The following is a 20,035-nucleotide window of genomic DNA, read 5'->3' as shown; positions in this document are numbered from 1 at the left end:
TATGACTCAATCACAGTTCTTTGTGATGACTGTATAACCATTTTTAAAAATCAATTGTATGGAGATTTCAGAGGCGAATTTCATTTGAGTCTTCATTTGAGTCTCTGTTAAAAATAATATATTTAAAATATATGTATTAGCATAGAGACTTCAAACGCCCCCCGTCCGATTTTTTCCGCGAACTACACAGTCCAGAGAGCTTTGCTCTCTGCTTTGCTTAAATGGTCCGAAGTACGCAAGGTCAGTAAATGTGTTTTTAAGATTAGGCTGTATTGCATGGAAAATGTTCCACGGGATATGTGGTTTAGCCATTTCCGAAAAATCCGATTTCATGTTCTTTTAAGAAAGAGTGTTTATATGTTTGTGTATGATTTATTGTCACCTCATGTCATGTTCGATTGATTAATGTTTAAGTTTGGCTAAGTTCATCGCGCACGAGGAAAAAGTGCATGTTATTGACATATGTGCACAACCGTGTGATGTTTATCTTTGAAAATGAAGATGATTAAGATTTTACCAAAGAAAGAAGTGATTTTGAAATGAACCCTGCTGAACTTGTTGCACAAGAGATTGTGCTGTACAAAAAGCAAAGATTTCATATATTGCGTTGTTTTAACCCTATATGACTTTCTTTTTCTTAACACAAAGGGAGGAATTGTGAAACAAGTTTTGTGCTCAGTGATGTCATACTACGCAGTTTATCGTGACCACCAATTCAAGCTTCAAAAGAACTCAAAATTATAATTCAGAAGTCTAATAAATTATTCCATGATACTCATGATTCTTATGAAAGCATACGATAAGGTTTGGTGAGAAACAAACCGATATCTAAAGTATTATTTAGAGAAAATGTTCAGTGACCGTTGATCTCGCGATAGGGCATGGGAGCATCAATTCACGCAGCTCCCTCACGACATTGGGGCGTTCAACCAAAAATTCATTTGTTTATCAAAAAACAGGTCCTCCACAGCGATAGTGACAACAGAACACAACACAGCTGCACACAAATCAGAGAACAGAACTTGCTAAACATGTCTGAAGAGTTTGTAGTGGAAGAATTGATGCATTTCTATGCCCAGCCTTATGCTCTAACGGAGTACCTGGAAATCAAACAGAAACTTAGAGGAGGCTACAGGCAGCCACAGTCACACCATGTCCTAACCTGATGGCAAACGACACGCTATAAAAGGTTTATTTTCTACGGTAATCAGTTTTTGTCAAAACCAGTCGTGAGGAGCGACGGTACATTCTATCGATCGCTTGTTTTCTATTTTCGGCATTGTGCGCGTATCTCCGTCCACTGTGAACTGGCACCAGTCCTTAAACGTAAAAAAAAAAAAAAAATATATATATATATATATATATATATATATATATATATATATATATTATATATACAGGTGCATCTCAATAAATTAGAATGTCGTGGAAAAGTTCATTTATTTCAGTAATTCAACTCAAATTGTGAAACTCGTGTATTAAATAAATTCAATGCACACAGACTGAAGTAGTTTATGTCTTTGGTTCTTTTAATTGTGATGATTTTGGCTCACATTTAACAAAAACCCACCAATTCACTATCTCAAAAAATTAGAATACATCATAAGACCAATAAAAAAAACATTTTTAGTGAATTGTTGGCCTTCTGGAAAGTATGTTCATTTACTGTATATGTACTCAATACTTGGTAGGGGCTCCTTTTGCTTTAATTACTGCCTCAATTCGGCGTTTGTGGCACTGCTGAGGTGGTATGGAAACCCAGGTTTCTTTGACAGTGGCCTTCAGCTCATCTGCATTTTTTGGTCTCTTGTTTCTCATTTTCCTCTTGACAATACCCCATAGATTCTCTATGGGGTTCAGGTCTGGTGAGTTTGCTGGCCAGTCAAGCACACCAACACCATGGTCATTTAACCAACTTTTGGTGCTTTTGGCAGTGTTGGCAGGTGCCAAATCCTGCTGGAAAATGAAATCAGCATCTTTAAAAAGCTGGTCAGCAGAAGGAAGCATGAAGTGCTCCAAAATTTCTTGGTAAACGGGTGCAGTGACTTTGGTTTTCAAAAAACACAATGGACCAACACCAGCAGATGACATTGCACCCCAAATCATCACAGACTGTGGAAACCTAACACTGGACTTCAAGCAACTTGGGCTATGAGCTTCTCCACCCTTCCTCCAGACTCTAGGACCTTGGTTTCCAAATGAAATACAAAACTTGCTCTCATCTGAAAAAAGGACTTTGGAACACTGGGCAACAGTCCAGTTCTTCTCCTTAGCCCAGGTAAGACGCCTCTGACATTGTCTGTGGTTCAGGAGTGGCTTAACAAGAGGAATACGACAACTGTAGCCAAATTCCTTGACATGTCTGTGTGTGGTGACTCTTGATGCCTTGACCCCAGCCTCAGTCCATTCCTTGTGAAGTTCACCAAAATTCTTGAATCGATTTTGCTTGACAGTCATAAGGCTGCGGTTCTCTCGGTTGGTTGTGCATCTTTTTCTTCCACACTTTTTCCTTCCACTCAACTTTCTGTTAACATGCTTGGATACAGCACTCTGTGAACAGCCAGCTTCTTTGGCAATGAATGTTTGTGGCTTACCCTCCTTGTGAAGGGTGTCAATGATTGTCTTCTGGACAACTGTCAGATCAGCAGTCTTCCCCATGATTGTGTAGCCTAGTGAACCAAACTGAGAGACCATTTTGAAGGCTCAGGAAACCTTTGCAGGTGTTATGAGTTGATTAGCTGATTGGCATGTCACCATATTCTAATTTTTTGAGATAGTGAATTGGTGGGTTTTTGTTAAATGTGAGCCAAAATCATCACAATTAAAAGAACCAAAGACTTAAACTACTTCAGTCTGTGTGCACTGAATTTATTTAATACACAAGTGTCACAATTTGAGTTGAATTACTGAAATAAATGAACTTTTCCACGACATTCTAATTTATTGAGATGCACCTGTATAAGGCCGGGCATAGAAATGCATCAATTCTTCCACTACAAACTCTTCAGACATTGTTCTCTGGTTTTTGTGCAGCTGTGTTGTGTTCTGTTGTCACTATCGCTGTGGAGGATTTGTTTTTAGAGAAACAAAACAAGTTTTCGCAAATTAAGAATTTCCTTTAGGATTAGATTTCATACCTCACATAAACTCACTTTTCTTTGTCTTGTATTTATAAATTGTCTCAATTTTTATCCCATCAGAAACATGAATTACTATCGTTTTTTGACTGCTGTGAGTGCAGCACGAAAACCATCACCTATTCGGATGTTGAGTAAGTCTGAAATCCCAGACACATGTTGAGCTTTATTATAATATTATTATTAGTTTATACATTTTCATTATTGACATAAACTGCATGTCAGAGATGTAACTTAAAGGTGCACTCAGTAAGTTTCTGTTCATGTCATCTTGGACTTACACTGACACCTAGCAGCCTGGATGCAGCATCATTTAAAATTAAACATTTTCAGTTACAGATGCCATTGTAGAAATTCACAATTCACAGGCAGCCATTATTAATTTAATCCATGAGTGAAAGTTGCCAAAAACAGGAAGGTTACTGAGATTAAGCGAGTAGTATTCGGCTGGTCATGTGATTCTAACATGGCAGCTCCCATGTGTGGACCCTCTCCATGTAGAGTAAAGGTTTCTGAAATGAGTGGAGTCTTCATTTTAATGTGAGTGCTCATGATTTCCTACATATATTGCAAAATTACAATTCATTTCTTAAGGAGTACAGCTTTTTTTAATGAGGAAAAAATGACTGAGTGCACCTTTAAAATGAATAATTCACCCAAAAATCATGTACTCACCTTCATGTCATTCCAAACCTGGCTCTATTATTTTATTTCTTCCTTGGAACACAAAAAGAGATATTTGGTAGAATTTTAGCCTCAGTCACCATTCACTTACATTGCATCTTTTGTCCATACAATAAAAGTTAATGGTAGCTTTCAGTCCCTAACATTCTGTCTAACTTACATACTAACATAACTGTCTATCTCATTTTGTGGTCCACGAAAGAATTAAAATAAATGAAGTCATACAGATTTGGAACAGCATAAGGATGAGCAAATGATGACAGATTTAAAAACAAAAATGTTTTTTTGGTTAACTATTCCTTTGACAAACACTGACACAGCTCTGTCTGTTATTATAAACTAGCGGAGTTGCAGCAGAGATCTCCTCCGTCTCTAATCTCACTGGCTGGAGGTGCTCCAAACCCCAACACCTTCCCCTTCCAGTCGGCCAGCATTAAAGTGAAGGGTGGAGAAGATGTGGTGTTTGATGAGAATCTTATGAAAAGAGCACTTCAGTACTCTGGCTCATACGGGTATAAAACACACGCAATAAACTACGTCAAATATATCCAGCAAAATAAAGATGACAGCTGTTGGTATCTGGACACTTATAATGTTCACATCATCTGTTTGTGCCGTGTGCTCATAGTATTCCAGAACTGGTGTCATGGATGAAGGATCTTCAGAAGAATCTCCACAATCCACCTACAGTTGGCTACAGCCCAGAGAGAGCACAGATGGAGATGTGCGTCACCACGGGCAGTCAGGAGGGGCTCTGCAAAGTACGCCACCTTTTTAACACCCTTGATATAATGCATGACTGTTGTTTGGCTAGGGATGTGCTAAAAAATACATTTTGGCTGATAGGCAAAAAAAAAAAGAAGTTATATGGTGCATATTATATAAACTGAGAATTACAGTATGCAATGAGAGAGAAAAACCTTATTTATCTGGCATTCTGATCATCAGATATTTGAGATGCTTATCAATCCTGGCGACAACGTCCTCCTTGATGCACCTACGTACTCAGGAACGCTGGCAGCAGTAAGGATACAAATGAAACACATTTGCCATCACCATGAATCCTTTTGTTTTTCATTGCTTAATTAAAGGAACATGTTTAAAATGTTTAATTATTTGCAACTGTTTCTTTAACAGCTTCAACCGCTGGGCTGTAACATCATTAATGTGCCGAGTGATCAGTTTGGAATGATCCCAGAGGATCTCAAGAAGGTTCTGGCCCAGTGGGCCCCGGCAGACGCACAAAAGCCGGGAAGTACTGTACCAAGAGTTCTGTACACCATCCCCAATGGAGGCAATCCGACAGGAGCATCCATGACTTTAGAGAGGAAACAGCAAATTTATGAAGTAAGAAGTGTTTACACGTCTAATTCACTAGTAGCATACGATGCATATGCCCAGACATCTATTAGATGTGTGTCATTTTAAGAGCATTTACTTACCTGTAATTTGTCTCTAAGGCCTGAAAATTACTCCACGCAAATACACTACCAGTCAAATGTTTGGACACACTTGACATAGCGGGTGATTCTCATGCTTATGCTTAAATGCTTGAAAGTACTTTTGAAGACAAATGTGAATTGTGCCTACTGCCTACATATATAAGAATTTCTTGACAAAACTGAAATTATAGGAGCAGACAATGAAGAAAACCAGCCAACAAGTGTCCAGCATACATGGGAACTCCTTCAATACTGTTTAAAGACCTCATGAAGTTGGTTGAGAGAATGCGTAGAGTGTAAACAGCTGTAATCTAGGCAAAGGGTTGCGACTTTAAAAAATAAAATAAAATAACTAAAATATAAGATCTAAAATATAAGTTTTGATTTGCACTACATAATTCACATACTTCCATTTGTGTTATTTCATAGTTAGATTTTTCTCAAATGTAGAAAATAGTAATAATAACGAATGAGGTGGTGTATCCAAAGTTTTGACTGGTATTGACTAGAGGTCAACCGATATTGAATTTTGCAGATACCGATAACTAAGGTGGTGGAAAAGCCTGATAAGCGATTATTCGACCGATAGTTTTTAAAATCAATTTATATAATTTAAAAAACATTTGTCTTTCCGTACTATGATGGGCACAGAGGCTACAAGCGTCCAAAATGAATACAGTCCCAGATGCAATTTATTGTTTAACCAAAATCCCAATAATAACCAGAACAAAATAAGAGTACGTGAATAGTTTGGGATGTTTAAGTATAAACAAGCCTGAAACACACTGGGGACTTTTATTTTGAAATGACAGAGACTTGTCTTTAGTTAAGCTATTAACCAAATTAAGCTTTTAATAGCCTATATATTCACCAGACGAAGGGTTTTGTATAAATATACACATATCCATATACATTAGAAATACTATGGTCCTAATAAACTGCCAGACGTGGCGCATCCGCCTCAAGGTTTGACCTGTTGTGCACTCTGAGATAATATCCTCCTGACTACAATTGTACAGAGCGGTTATCTGAGTTACTGTAGCCTTTCTGTCAGCTCGAACCAGTCTGGCCATTCTCTGTTGACCTCTCTCATCAACAAGGCGTTTCCATCCACAGAACTGCTGCTCACTGGGTGTTTTTTGTTTTTGGCACCATTCAGAGTAAACTGTAGAGACTGTTGTGCGTGAAAATCCCAGGAGATCAGCAGTTACAGAAATACTCAAACCAGCCCGTCTGGCACCAACAATCATCCATGCGATTATCTAATCAGCCAATCGTGTGGCAGCAGTGCAGTGCATAAAATCATGCAGATATGGGTCGGGAGCTTCTGTTAATGTTCACATCAACCATCAGAATGGGGAAAAATGTGGTCTCAGTGATTTTGACTGTGGCATGACGAAATTGGTGCCGTTGGTGCCAGACGGGCTGGTTTGAGTATTTCTGGAACTGCTGATCTCCTGGGATTTTCACACACAACTGTCTCTAGAGTTTAATCAGAATGGTGCCAAAAACAAAAAACATCCAGTGAGCTGCAGTTCTGTGGATGGGAACGCCTTGTTGATGAGAGAGGTCAACGGAGAATGGCCAGATTGATTCGAACTGACAAAGTCTACAGTAACTCAGATAACCGCTCTGTATGCTGTTCTGAGATGCGGGTTGGTGCTGTTTATGCTAATAGACTAACAAAACCAAACAGAGACATTTTTTATTTCACCATTTACTGTATATCTGCAGTTTAATAATTTGAAATGTGACATTCAATTAAGAAGTTATAGTTTGTCATATTCACATAATTAAGACAACATGAATCATTCAGCGACTGCATAAGGTTTAAAAATGTCTTATTATTTGGAGTGGGCAAGTCATGTAGTGGGCGTTCCTTGTCATCTTGCAGGATTCAGACAGATATGCTTGGAATCTTCCAGTGCTGGCCACAGAGGAATAATTAAAAAATAAAATAAAAACTATTGATAACTATTATCATGGAGTTTTTCCCGATAACCGATAGTTCCAAAAAGCTTCCATCAACACAGATCTGTAAAACCAATATATCGTTCTACCTCTAGTACTGACTGATAATATAATTTTTAGTGAAATATTTTGTATTAAAGTTGCAAAATAGAAGCATTTTCACTAGTGCTCCCAGACTTTTGGACCGTACTGCTTGTGCTTACTGGGTTAGTTTCATACAATGTTATCATAGTGTCTTTCTTTTGCAGCTTGCCAGGAAATATGACTTCCTTATCATAGAGGATGACCCGTATTATTTCCTTCAGTTCCAAAAAGTGAGTTTCACTGATTTATAGCTATCTTTAGAGAATCAATTTGCATTGAGTGATTGATCTACCTGACCTGTCTGATAGCCTCTTTATTGCTCTAGTGATAAGATAAACACTCAATGCAAAGTCAGTAACCCATGCAAAGTCAATACTCAAAGCTCTGCTCTTTTTTACTTTTTTATTATGCTATTGTCTAGCCGTGGGCACCGACATTCCTCTCGATGGACATTGATGGTCGCGTCCTCCGTACAGACTCGTTCTCGAAGATTCTGTCATCGGGGTGAGTGCTGTTGAAAGCATTTTTGTATTTTAAATGTCAGTGTGTAGATCAACTCGAACAGTAGCGCTTTTGTCATTAGACACAGTTGACATGATGGTGACCGAAAGGCCTAGTTCTTTGTGGAAGCATTTCTCCCTAAGATGGTCTCAGTGATATTGACTCAAGGGAGTGACAGTACGAAAAAAACAGTGTGCGACTTCCTTAGGGAGTGAGACAGGCTTGTGCAAAGGAAGTGTAAGGAAAGGCTAAGGGATATGCTGGCTTTCACTTACAAAAGTGTACTATGGTTTCATGAATATGGGACCATGATAATATCCTGTTTTTTGACCTTCTTTGAAGTACCTTGGAGAATTACCATGTAATTACCATGGTATATAAATTTGGCAGTCATTCAGTAGTAGGGCTGGGTGATATATTCACAATATATTTATGATAATTTGAATACCCTTTTTAATATGGCCATTAAGTTTCCTAAAGAGTGTGTCATTAGATTAGTTTGGCAACTCGTCACTCAATTACCAAGTAAAAGAATAAAGAAAGAGATGTTTTAATAACTCTCTGATTTAAACTTGCAAAACACTATGTTAGAGTTCAAATCATTTTCTTGAATTTCAACTGACACAATGATTTGTTTCCGTCATCACTCTCAAAATTGTGGCATAATTCATATATTATAATTTTGTTTTTAATTTGTAGGTTTATTACTTTTTATTGTTATATTGGTGCATGCAAATTTAAAGGCATATAAATGAAAATTATTAAATATAAAATTTTCTTGTGTTTATTTAGTAAAAATGTGTGTAACACGTGTTAATAACAATGTGTGTGTTTATTGTGTGTTACTCTGTTGGCAGGTTAAGGATAGGATTCGTCACTGGGCCAAAGCCGTTAGTAGACAGAGTGGTGCTGCATATACAGGCCTCTACAATGCACACCAGCAGCTTCACACAGGTCAGACATCCTTTAAATCTTTTCTTTATACAGAAACATACTCTATGCAAATGTAAGTGCTTGGGCAATGCATTGCAAGCTTATATTTAGAAGAAGACAATGTACATTATGTACATTGTGTACATTGTCTAAACCAGATATTAGCAGGGCGACGTGTCAAAACAAAATCAGTTAAAATCAGTGAAGCTGTATACCCTAGAATTGTCTGTTGTGGTGCAATGTATTTCTTGTTTTCACGCACTACAGAGCTATAATAGCCACTTTGTTATCACGTCTGTCTAAATTAAAATTCTTTTATTTACAAGAAACATGTGAGATTCTTTGGCCATGTTTTTATTTGTTACATATTTGAATAACTGACCTACTTATGTAAATTATCTTTAATTACCAACTAAATACACATTGTTGTAGTAATACTAATATAAGGATAATGGCTTTACGTTGATAATAAAGTTGAATTCATACAGTAGTAATGTATCAGATTTTATTGTTGCTGAAGTCTAGCATCGAGCTTAAAGCTGATTGATCCATTGAATGTGAAAAAACATGTCACAATCTTTGACATTGCTGGAGTGAATTTCATAAGACGGCTGACAGGTGGGTGTGGTTGTGTGTTTATAATGTATGGTGTCTATCAGCTCCCAGTGGTATGCAGCGCTGTGCTGATGAATTTGAACTTTAATGAATCTCACAGCGAGAATCTCAGGAGAAGAGAGATGCGGAGAAAATCAAGCGTGAGAGCAAAGAGTTTTTTTGTAAGTTGCGACATGAGACACAGATGAGAATTAAGTCAGTTCCATTCCCATTGTGGCGGTGATAAAGATTATTTTGTCACATCGGGTTGCTTTGCAAATCTTTAATTAAGATTTTATGTAAAAAACAAATAATAACTAAAGTCATTAAACTAATGTAAAAAAGCTTCTGACTGCCATGGGCCTCAAGCAAAGAGAAACCCCCCAAAAAAGCCAGCAAGTGCCCCTCCATCCCTCCTTCTATCCATCCATCAATTTTCCGCAGCTTTTCCAGGTCAAAATCGCGATGGCAGAATACTAATCAGAGCAGCCCATCATTTTCCTCAGCCATATCCTCCAGCTCCTCCTGGGGGATCCCAAGGTGTTCCCAGGCCAGCCGAGAGATATAATCCCTCCAACATGTTCTGGGTTTGCCCTGGGGGAATGGGGAAGAAGTCCTCCCGGATGTCTGAGTTTCGCTCCCTATCCTTTAGGGTGCGCCCAGCCACACTGCGAAGAAAGCTCATTTCAGCCTATTGTATCTTAGTATTTTGTTCACTACCCAAAATCAAGCAACTCACTCCCTAGCCAGAGAGGAAAATCCCCTCTTTCCGACAGAGAATCATGGCCTCAGATGAGAGGTGCTGACTCTCATCCCAACCACTTCACACTCAGCAGCAAACCACCCCAGTGTGCGCTGGAGGTCACACTCTGACAATTCCAATAGAACAACATGATCTGCAAATAGCAGACATGCAATCCTGAGGCCCCCAAACTGGACACACTCTGGCCCTTGGCTGTGTCTTAAAATCCTGTCCATGTCACGAACAAGTTAAGTGACAAGGCACAGCCTTGTGTCCAACAACCACTGGGAACAAGCTTGACTTCCTTCCGAAAAAGCAGACACATCTCCCACATACAGAGTTATACAGAGACTAGAGTGTATGTATTAGTAGGCCCGGTACCTCATACTCTTGTAGCACCCCAGACCCCCAGGGGAATGTGGTCATAAACCTTCTCCAAGCCCACAAAACACTGGAATGGACAAACAACCACTCCCCCTCTAGGACCCCCGCTAGGGTGAAGAGCTGATCCACTGTTCCATGACCATTATGAAATTAATATTTTCCTGCCCAAGCTGAGGTTCCACAATTGGTCAGAGTCTCCTTTCCAGTACCCTGGCATAGCTTTCCCAGGTAGGCTAAGAAGTGTGATCATTCTGCAATTGGAACACACCCTCTGGTCCCTCTTTGAAAATGGGGACCAACACACCCGTCTGCCAGTTGCCAGATACTGTCCCCAATGTGCAATGCTGAAAAGGCCTTTCAGCCATGGCAGCCCAGCAACATCAAGAGCCTTCAGCATCCCAGGGTGAGTCTCATCCACCCCTGGTGCCTTGCAACTTGGCTTTTTGACTACCTCAGTGACCTCTGCCAGGGAAATGGTCTCCTCTGAGTCCTTCATCCCTGCCTTCTCCAACAACAGCCATGACAAAGCCCTGCCCCCCCTGTGCTGTCTGATGGTTTGCCAGAACCTCTTTAAGGCTGACCAAATGTCCCTCTCCATGGCCTCCACAAATTCCATCCATACCAGAGTTTTTGCTTCCACAACTACACCTGCTGCTGTCCTTTTTCCTGAATCAGGAGTCCCACGGGCTAACCAATCCTGAAAGGCCACTCTCTTCAGCCTGACAATTCCTTCAATGCTGGTGTCTGCCAACGGGTTCTTGGGTTGCCGCCCCGGCAGGCACCAACAACCTTGTAGTCACAGCTCCAAGTAGCCACATCAGCGACGGTGGCTTTTTAAACAGGTTGTCCCCAACTCTATGTCCCCAGCCTCCCTTCGGGATGTGGGGCAAACTCCTCTGGAGGTGGTAGTTGAAGATCTTCTGGACAGGAACCTCTGTAGGTTCACCCTCACAATCCGTTTAGGTTTGCCAGGTCTGTTCGGCAGCCTCCCCCACCATCTGATCCAACTCACCACCTGGTGGTGATCAGTTGACAGCTAACTAAGTACTTCTATGAATAGCCTTATGTTCAAACATGGTGTTTGTAATGGCCAATCCATGACTAGCACAGAAGTCCAGTAGAAACACTGTTTGGGTTCTGATCGGGCAGGCCGTTCCTGCCAATCATTCCCTTCTGATTTCTCCTTCATCAACCACATTAGTGTTGAAGTCGCCCAGCAGAACTATAAAGTGCCCAGATGGCACCCCTTCCAGAGCCTCACTCAGGTCTTCCCTCCTTGCAGGTAGTGTGCCCACAAGGAGGTGGCCCCATGTAATTTTGTTTAAGCTAAGCCGAGTTGGAATTCATGGGTCAAAGCCCAGCCTCCAGACACTCGCTACAAACTCCTCTTAAAGATCTGGCTCCAGGAGAGGGCCCAAGTTTCCCTGATCTGGGTAAGCTATCTTTCTTGCCTGTTGGCCATATCATAGGGGGATTTCTAGATTGCTCTTTGTCTGGCCTTTAGCTTGGGACCAATATGCCAAGGGAGACACAACCAGGAGCTAATGCTCCAGACAACACACAGGTAAGCAAACTACTAAGCTTTCACCTAAGGTCACCTTTTCTGAAGGTAATTTGCCCAAATTGTTCATTAATATTTTCAACATTTCCTTATTAAAATCACTTGAAAGGGTTATTTTAAGCTTAACCACTTAAAAAAAAAAAGCTTTAAATACAACAAACGCTTTAAATACAACAAAGATCAACTGAAAATAAACATCTGGAACACCTGCTATGACTTTCTCACCTTTTCACCTCTCTTGAGTTTGCATCCCTGAGTTGCTCCCAGTGTCATTGGGGTGCTTAAACTCTCCACCATGGTAAGGTGGTGACCACGGATGGATAGTAAACAGATACAACTCTGAAATCACAGTGAAATATAGAGTCCTGCTTGTGGACATCTAGTTTACTAGCTACCAAGTGCTTCAAACAAAGCTTTGAAATGTTTTTCTAAGATTTGACACCATTAACCTTGCAAACACCTATAAAGTAATTTGTTCTTCCTCAATAAGCAGTTACTGTAGCAGCTTGGTACCTTATAAACATGACTGATTCAAGGCAGACTATTAAAAACCTGTTCACCCTGAGTCCCAGTAGTTACTATTAATTCAGGAAATCTGATTGCAGCTTGTGATTTTGCTTGTGTTTTACAGGTTGATGCACAATTTGCTTTGGTCGATCTGTGATCGGTCCATGGGCATCTAGTCTGAAATCAGCTAGCTTCCCTGTTGCATGGTTAATCTATATAAAAACATGTGCAGTCAATGTAAGGAATCGGATGGTAAATTTCAGCTCTGCTCTATGTGTTTTCAGTTAATGGTCTCTCAGCTGCTGCATAACTGGGGTCAAGATGGCTTTCTTAACCACATTGATGGGTAAGTTCAAATGTTAAAATAGGGTTGCACGATTATAACAAATTAAAATTGTTGAATATTTGCTTAAATATTGTAATCAAGATAAGTAATTCCGATTTATAGAATGAAAAACATATTTTATGTGACATTTTGATGCTCCCATCCCATTATAATCAACAAAGCTGTCACTAAAAGTTGACACAGTTGTAAAGGAAAGCAAAAAAGGCAAGCTAATTTGCATTAATTGAAAAATAAACACGTGCGTGCATTTTGGGGGGCTGTAGTTTAATATGGTTTGTGTATTTAAGCTGTGCTTTTTTTAGTTGAAAACATTTTGCATAAAATTTCATAATTAAAAATTCAATAATAAACATTCACATTCCTCTCCCTGTTTCTCTGTCTTAATCAACACCCGGTTGCACCATCTAGTGGTGAAGTCTAGTAGCAGAAAGTGAAGATTGTGCATTAGCGCTCTGCTGCTTTTCTTGCAATGCCAAGATGTTGATTGAATTTCCAACCGAATTTAAACCACTGAAATTTTGGAGGCGAATATAATGGAATGAAAGTCACCTTTTGAATAAAAACGATGAATTAAAAAAAAAAAGAAGAATATTTTGGAAATAAACTTTGGAAGATATACTTGTATATTATTGCATTTTTAATGACGAAAATTTGTGCGAAAAGATTTCCATTGTAATATTCACAGCTTAAATGTTCAACCATATTACATTTCAGCTCTAAAAAATGCAAGCACTGTCTTTATTAGTGCAAATAATTAGTGCAGTTCAGTTTTTTTTTTAATTTTTTTTTTTATGAAAAACATTTGTCATTAATATACCTCCATTGGGTAGTGAGAACAGAGTGGGGTCAGTTGAGAGTATCTGTATAGATAGTTCTGTCATTGGATTTGAACACCACAGTGAAAAGGAAAAGCAGTTTTGTTAGATCTACTAGCGATATTGTCTGTCGTGGATTTGATCGAGTCGGCTTTAACTACTGAGATTAACTGAAATTGTGCAGGTTTTACTTTAAAGTGAAATGCATCTATGAAATAAATTCAATTATTTGCTTTATTGCAAATAAATTGACCATATCTTTATTGGATGGAGTTAGGGCTGATATGTGCAGTTTTAAACTTCTGTAAACTCTGATTTTCTTTGGCCGGATGTGTGTATTATATTTTGAACAGATGAACCGAGATTCTTGTGGTTGACTGTTATTTGCTCTCTTCATCAGAGTGATTGAGTTTTACAGATCTCAGAGAAATGCCATGCTCTCCTCGGCAGACAAATGGCTCAAAGGTAAAACCTGTGTCAGTTATTGTCAATGTGTCAATGTCATTTGTATTGCACAAAATAAGTTTCTGACACCCAAATGTTTTGGACTATACGTGTGTGACTGTCAACTTGGACCTTGCCAGGACCACACTGTCGTTTCACACACAGAACTTGTTTTTTTTAAAACATGAATTATTTTTCAACAATTATTTGAGATTAAAAAATTGCATTATAATTAAACATCGAGTTGACACAGTGGACTGAATTTGATAAATAATAGCAACAACTCACAATAGGATTAAACATTTTTCACAAGAACCTGAGTCATATGTAGGGGCCAGCTGAGACTGAGAATGCCTTAGAATCCGAATAGCATTGCCCTGGTAACCAACCACAACACCCTATCATCGTGGCAGAGTGTTTTGCACAGGCAAGCACCACTCTGAATGTGTGTTTGTTTTGTAGATGTAGCTGAGTGGCATCCTCCTATGGCCGGCATGTTCCTTTGGATTAAACTCAGGGGGATTAAAGACACACAACAGCTTATAATGGAGAGAGCACTGGAGAAAGAGGTTTGCTGAATTTCATGACTAAATGGTTTAATGTACTACATGTACAAATGTACACTTGTGCAATATAAAAGACCTTTCTGTGAAACGTGGTATAGATCTGTTTGAGGCAGACATGGATTACAAGCACTTCTTGTGAATGAAAGTCATTTGTATGTCTCACTGTGACTGAAGTGCAGGATTAATACAGTACAGCAGCTTTACTGAAGCTTTTTGTCAAATCAGAGTTTAAAAATTGTGTATGATCTGAATGAAAGAACCTGATTCTAATTCTCACACTCATATATTTATGTAAATTATAACCTAAAATCTCTGATAAAGATTGATTAAAAAAGTCTACGGGCTTGTCAACAATCCACTTACTTAATTTTGTGCTTATCATCAAAAATGAAATGAAAAGACACTCTGGTTCGTGTGCTTCAATGCAAGAACAACCCTTCTGATAATACAGATTTCACTCACTTTAATGCAAAATACAAGCCATCTGATAATACAAAATGTACTTTTTTGTCTAGGAATATTTGCCAGTATAATGACAAAAATAGAGAAGTACTATTAGTAATCAAATGGTGCTAGGTAGGTGCAGTACAGATATATTTTAAACATGTATCCAAATTGTTGTTTTTTTCAACTGGAAGGAAAAAATATCCTTGTTCAGTTGTTGGTCGAATTTTGTCCCCAGTATGAATAGGTTATATATAAGGCTAAAATTTAAATTTTGCTACACCTATGGCAGGTGAAATGAAATAAAAATAAAAAAAAACTAGTCATGAAACTGTATTGTGCCTTTTTAAATATATACTGATGAGCCAATACATTATGACCTGTTGGTACTCTGCATGCCGCCAAAATAGCGCCGGCCTGCCAAGGCATGGACTCTACAAGACCCCTGAAGGTGTTCTGTGGTGTCTGGCACCAAGACATTAGCAGCAGATCCTTCAAGTCCTGTAAGTTGTGAGGTGGAGCTGCCGTGGATCGGACTTGTTGGTCCAGCACATCCCACAGATTCTCAATCGGATTGAGATCTGGGGAATCTGGGGTCCAGGGAAACACCTGGAACTCTTCATCATGTTCCTCAAACCATTCCCGATCAATGTGTGCAGTGTGGCAGGGCGCATTATCCTGCTGAAAGAGGCCACTGCCATCAGGGAATACCATTGTCATGAAGGGGTGTACCTGGTCTGCAACGATGTTTAGATAGGTGGCACGTGTTTTTGACGTCCACATATGTGGCCGGACCAAGGGTTTCCCAGCATCACACTCCCTCCACCAGCTTTTCGTCTTCCTGGTGCCATCACTCCCCCAGGTAAATGGTGCAATGGCCATCCATGTGATGTAAAAGAAAACAGGAGTCATCGGACCAAGCGACCTTCTTTCACTGCTCCAAGGTCCAGTTCTGACGCTTGTAGGCGCTCTCGACGGTGGACGGGGTCATCATGGGCACTCTGACCAGTCTGCGGCTACGCAGCCCCATATGCAGCAGGGTGCGATGCACTGTGTGTTGTGACACATTCATCACATAACCATCATTAAAATTTTCTGTGACTTGTGCCACAGTAGACCTTCTGTCGGTTTGGACCAGACGGGATAGCCTTCACTGCCCGATAAGCCTTGGGTGCCCAACACCCTGTCGCCGGTTTGTGGTTTGTCTCTACTTGGACTACTGTCGGTAGGTACTCACCACTGCTGAATGGGAGCACCCCACAGGCCTCGCCGTTTAAGAGATGCTCTGACCCAGTCGTCTGGCCATAACAATTTGGCCCTTGTCAAAGTCGCTCAGGTCTTGCCCATTTCTCCTGCATTCAACACGTTGACGATGTTAAAGATAAAATAATCTGAGTTGTAAGATTATGCTACACGTTTCAATTTTGTACTGTTCTAACTCAAAAAGGTAATACAAAAATGTTGTCAAGGTTTTCTGACTCTTGTTTAATTTACTCTCTATTTGTCCATAGGTTCTTCTGGTTCCTGGTGGAGTGTTCAACATCAACAGCTCAGATCCGTGTCCGTACGTTAGAGCAGCCTTCTCGCTCTCAACACCTCAACAGATTGATGAGGTACATGCACAAACTCAGACACCAGACTAGTGAGCAGCCCACCCATGGCAGCATTTAAAGGCATCATAGGCTCCTGACCCATGTGATGTTCCAAATGTTCCCTCTAAGATACCTTCTCTTTGGACAAAATCAATATCACATTTGTCATTCACAGAGATAACAATTCCAGAATGCACTGCGACAAGCTCAGTGGGGGGGAAAAAACAACATCCAAGATGGTGGACGATTTAAGAAATGTTGATTATAATTTTATTGAATTTAATACTAAAAAAGTATTGATAATAAATCTAATTAAAGTTAAATCTAATTAAACTTTTACTATTTTCCCCAATATATGAATATTATATGTTGTTTTTCTTATTAGATTATTGAAGCATTAGCTTAGCAACATGCTAATCTTAAACCAGAGACTATTTAGCAGAAACGGGCCACTTCTATTAAAATGAATGGTAGAAATTGGAACGCCCAGTGGTCAACGGATGGAGAAAGAAAGTCCCATATTAATGGTAAAAGAGCCAGTCACCTTTTAAATACAGACATCGCCTGTTAATCAACTCGAGAATGCGCATGCGCATTAACTATACATGCCAGGAAAACTGCATTTTTCTAGCGTTATCTGAGGTAAATAAACAATTTATGATTCCAGTGTTGTCAGATTTTACTGCTGATTTGAAATATGTTCTTTGATCGTAATCTTGACCAACTGTTTTGCAGATTTCAGTGTTTCCCCACTGAAGTAGATAGGAGCTGCTCTTGTAATCGCTGCCCGAGTGCATTCCAAAGATGGCCGCCAGTGGACTGACTTGCAAGAAATTCTTTGGTTAAACTCTATAGTGTGCAATTATGCCCATCCACTTTTTCAGTCGCCTTGGTTCTTGAAGTATTTTTCAAATTCATTTTTTCCATAGGGTTGGTTTTCATAAAATTCTTCATAAGATTTCTAAGTCATGAACCAAACCAACAAGCTCAGAGGTGAATTACAACATTACAAACTGTGTTTTGAAGCAGAGAAGTATTTGAAAATCTGACAACAAAATAAAGATACAAGACTGTGTACTTACCGTCTTTCATGAGGGAACGAACAACACTCTCATTGCAAATGATGTAATCGAAATAACAATCATGGATATATATAAAACTTTGGATTTTAAGTTGCTTATTATAAGTATAGAAACAATATACTTTATTGCAAAATATTCAGATATACTGTATATAAATGTGTAAGTAGTTTGAGAGTGTAGGGCAGCCGACTCGATTGTGTCATTCGCAGTGCATCATGGAAGTCGGCAGTCGGGTCTGTAGCTCAACTGGTAGAGCATGGCACTAATAATGCCAAAATCTTTGGTTCGATTCCTAGGGATCACACAAACTGAAAAAATGTATACCTTGAATGCATTGTAAGTCACTTTGGATAAAAGCATCTGCCAAAATGCATAAATGTAAATGGAACAGAGCTACTGTACATTCTGATCCATCTTTCTATGGCTCTGACCCCTGATACACAAAACTACAGTATTTCCAATATCTGTACTTGCAGGTTTTTTATGCCTCTTTCCTCTTTATCCACAGGCTTTTAGGAGACTGTCTGATCTTATTAAGGATGCCATGTGAGCATCTGATTCCCAGAAAGATGAATTAAGGGTCTGATACCTGTTTGACACTCAAACACTTCAAATCATGAACTAAGTGCTACTGTCACACACCACAATGACAATGAAAAAGTTGGTTTACAACATAATTAAAGCTGCTGTCTACATGGAAACTTATTTTATTCTATTTTAAACCTTTAATATAGTCAAATTTAAAGTGTAACGTGTTTAACCACAAGAATGTCAAGTGATGTGGATCAGTGTATATAGTTGTTATAGTTGGTCAAGTATTGTGCATGCGGGCCAGTATAAAGCACAAAATGGATCAATAATTCAATAAATACACTCTTTATCTTTGTTTCTGTTATTTATTCTCACTCTCATTCTGCTAATGTTGTAAGTTTGTGATGACAACATTTTGTCACATTTAACCCAGTAATGCTTACCTTGGGACTTAAATGACCCAAGACCTCATTCCACCCTCCGTACCTCATCCATTTTTTTGATTTATGACCACACCTCGTTAACATTCCTCAACCTTTCTCTTATGAATAGTGTAAAAAAAGTAAAAATAAATATGCAACTATATATATGTATAGGGTTAGGGTTATTATTTTTTATTATTATTATAATTATTATTATTATTATTTTTATGTGTCAGTGATTGACTTGATTTACATTTGACATTGCTATTTGACAAAGAAGCAACGGAAGTAAACTATAGCAAGTTTAACAGTATGATTTGGGTATTGTCATTTAGGCATCTATTTAGACTCATAAAGTGCCTGAGAAAATACATACAGTATATGTTGCTTGTGTGTTATGTGTAGCTCAATATGTGTTTGACAGGCAGTTGCGTATCAATGAAATTTCAGTGTGGATGTAATGAATCCTGGTCTATATTTCTTCATTTCTTTGATATATTCAAAATAAAACATCAAAGTATATTCTAATATATTCTATTCTTTTCTAATTTCTTGAGAATGTTTTGACATTTTTACACTACCTGGGCATTTTGTAGATCCATTTGTGCTGGGTAGCATTCACATTTTCAATAGGGAACTTGCCTTTTTAAAGTCTTTAACCTTTGACCACAAATTTACTAGAGTACTGACATTTACACTGTCTGTTTTTTGTTTCTGTGGCACAAAAGAGGCTTTGTGTGCAGTATTTGTGGAAAGTGTTCATTAAGGGTACTCACACACACACTCAGACTGCTGTGATAAATCTATTTTGTGTAAACCAAGAGATATACTCCCATGACTGTTTTAAAAGTGAGATTAGTAGCTTGTACGTGAATCTTATTCTTCAAAAATGGCCAAAGTGATGTGAAGTGATTTTACACTGAATCAAATCTGCAGTTGTACAGAAGCAAACTGTTTGACAAACACTAAAAGGCTATCCTGATTTGTATTACCATCTGATATACTGCCGTAAAATACTGTGTAAAGCTTTCACAGGTTACACAAGTAAAAAAAAAAAAAAAAAAACAAACAAACAAACTAAAACAAATAAACCTAACTTGGTAACAAAAGTCAGCTTAAATTCACACCACCAAGTGCAGGAAAAACTGGGTCAGTGGAGTCAAAAGGAAAAGGGGAGGAAGTGGTGATGTCTCGAGTTTTGACTAGTCAAAACATAATTATGGAAAGTCAAATCTGAATATTAAATGATAAAA

The 20,035-nt window shown here is 38.8% G+C and overlaps 1 protein-coding gene across 1 annotated transcript; it reads left to right on the top strand.

The window, feature by feature from the left end:
* The first annotated feature begins 29 nt into the window (after positions 1 to 29).
* aadat (aminoadipate aminotransferase) lies at positions 30 to 18,714 on the top strand. The gene is made up of 14 exons (XM_051719054.1): positions 30 to 240; positions 3,201 to 3,271; positions 4,165 to 4,333; positions 4,450 to 4,582; positions 4,770 to 4,844; positions 4,959 to 5,168; positions 7,483 to 7,548; positions 7,740 to 7,822; positions 8,677 to 8,773; positions 12,825 to 12,886; positions 14,102 to 14,166; positions 14,608 to 14,714; positions 16,667 to 16,768; positions 18,338 to 18,714. The coding sequence occupies exons 2-14, from the start codon at positions 3,205 to 3,207 to the stop codon at positions 18,377 to 18,379; spliced, it is 1,278 nt and encodes a 425-aa protein (XP_051575014.1). The 5' UTR covers positions 30 to 240; positions 3,201 to 3,204; the 3' UTR covers positions 18,380 to 18,714.
* The last annotated feature ends 1,321 nt before the right edge of the window (positions 18,715 to 20,035 follow it).

Source organism: Myxocyprinus asiaticus, chromosome 2 (genome assembly GCF_019703515.2).
Source record: "Myxocyprinus asiaticus isolate MX2 ecotype Aquarium Trade chromosome 2, UBuf_Myxa_2, whole genome shotgun sequence".
Taxonomy (NCBI): domain Eukaryota; kingdom Metazoa; phylum Chordata; class Actinopteri; order Cypriniformes; family Catostomidae; genus Myxocyprinus; species Myxocyprinus asiaticus.
Note: the sequence above shows the minus strand (reverse complement) of the source record. Positions and strands in the feature narration are given on the sequence as shown.

Coding starts and splice junctions, on each gene's coding strand:
- aadat (XM_051719054.1), top strand. CDS start 3,205: ATGAATTACTATCGTTTTTTGACTGCTGTGAGTGCAGCACGAAAACCA. Junction 7,549..7,739: donor ATTTCCTTCAGTTCCAAAAA/GTGAGTTTCACT, acceptor GCTATTGTCTAG/CCGTGGGCACCGACATTCCT. Junction 14,715..16,666: donor AGAGAGCACTGGAGAAAGAG/GTTTGCTGAATT, acceptor ATTTGTCCATAG/GTTCTTCTGGTTCCTGGTGG.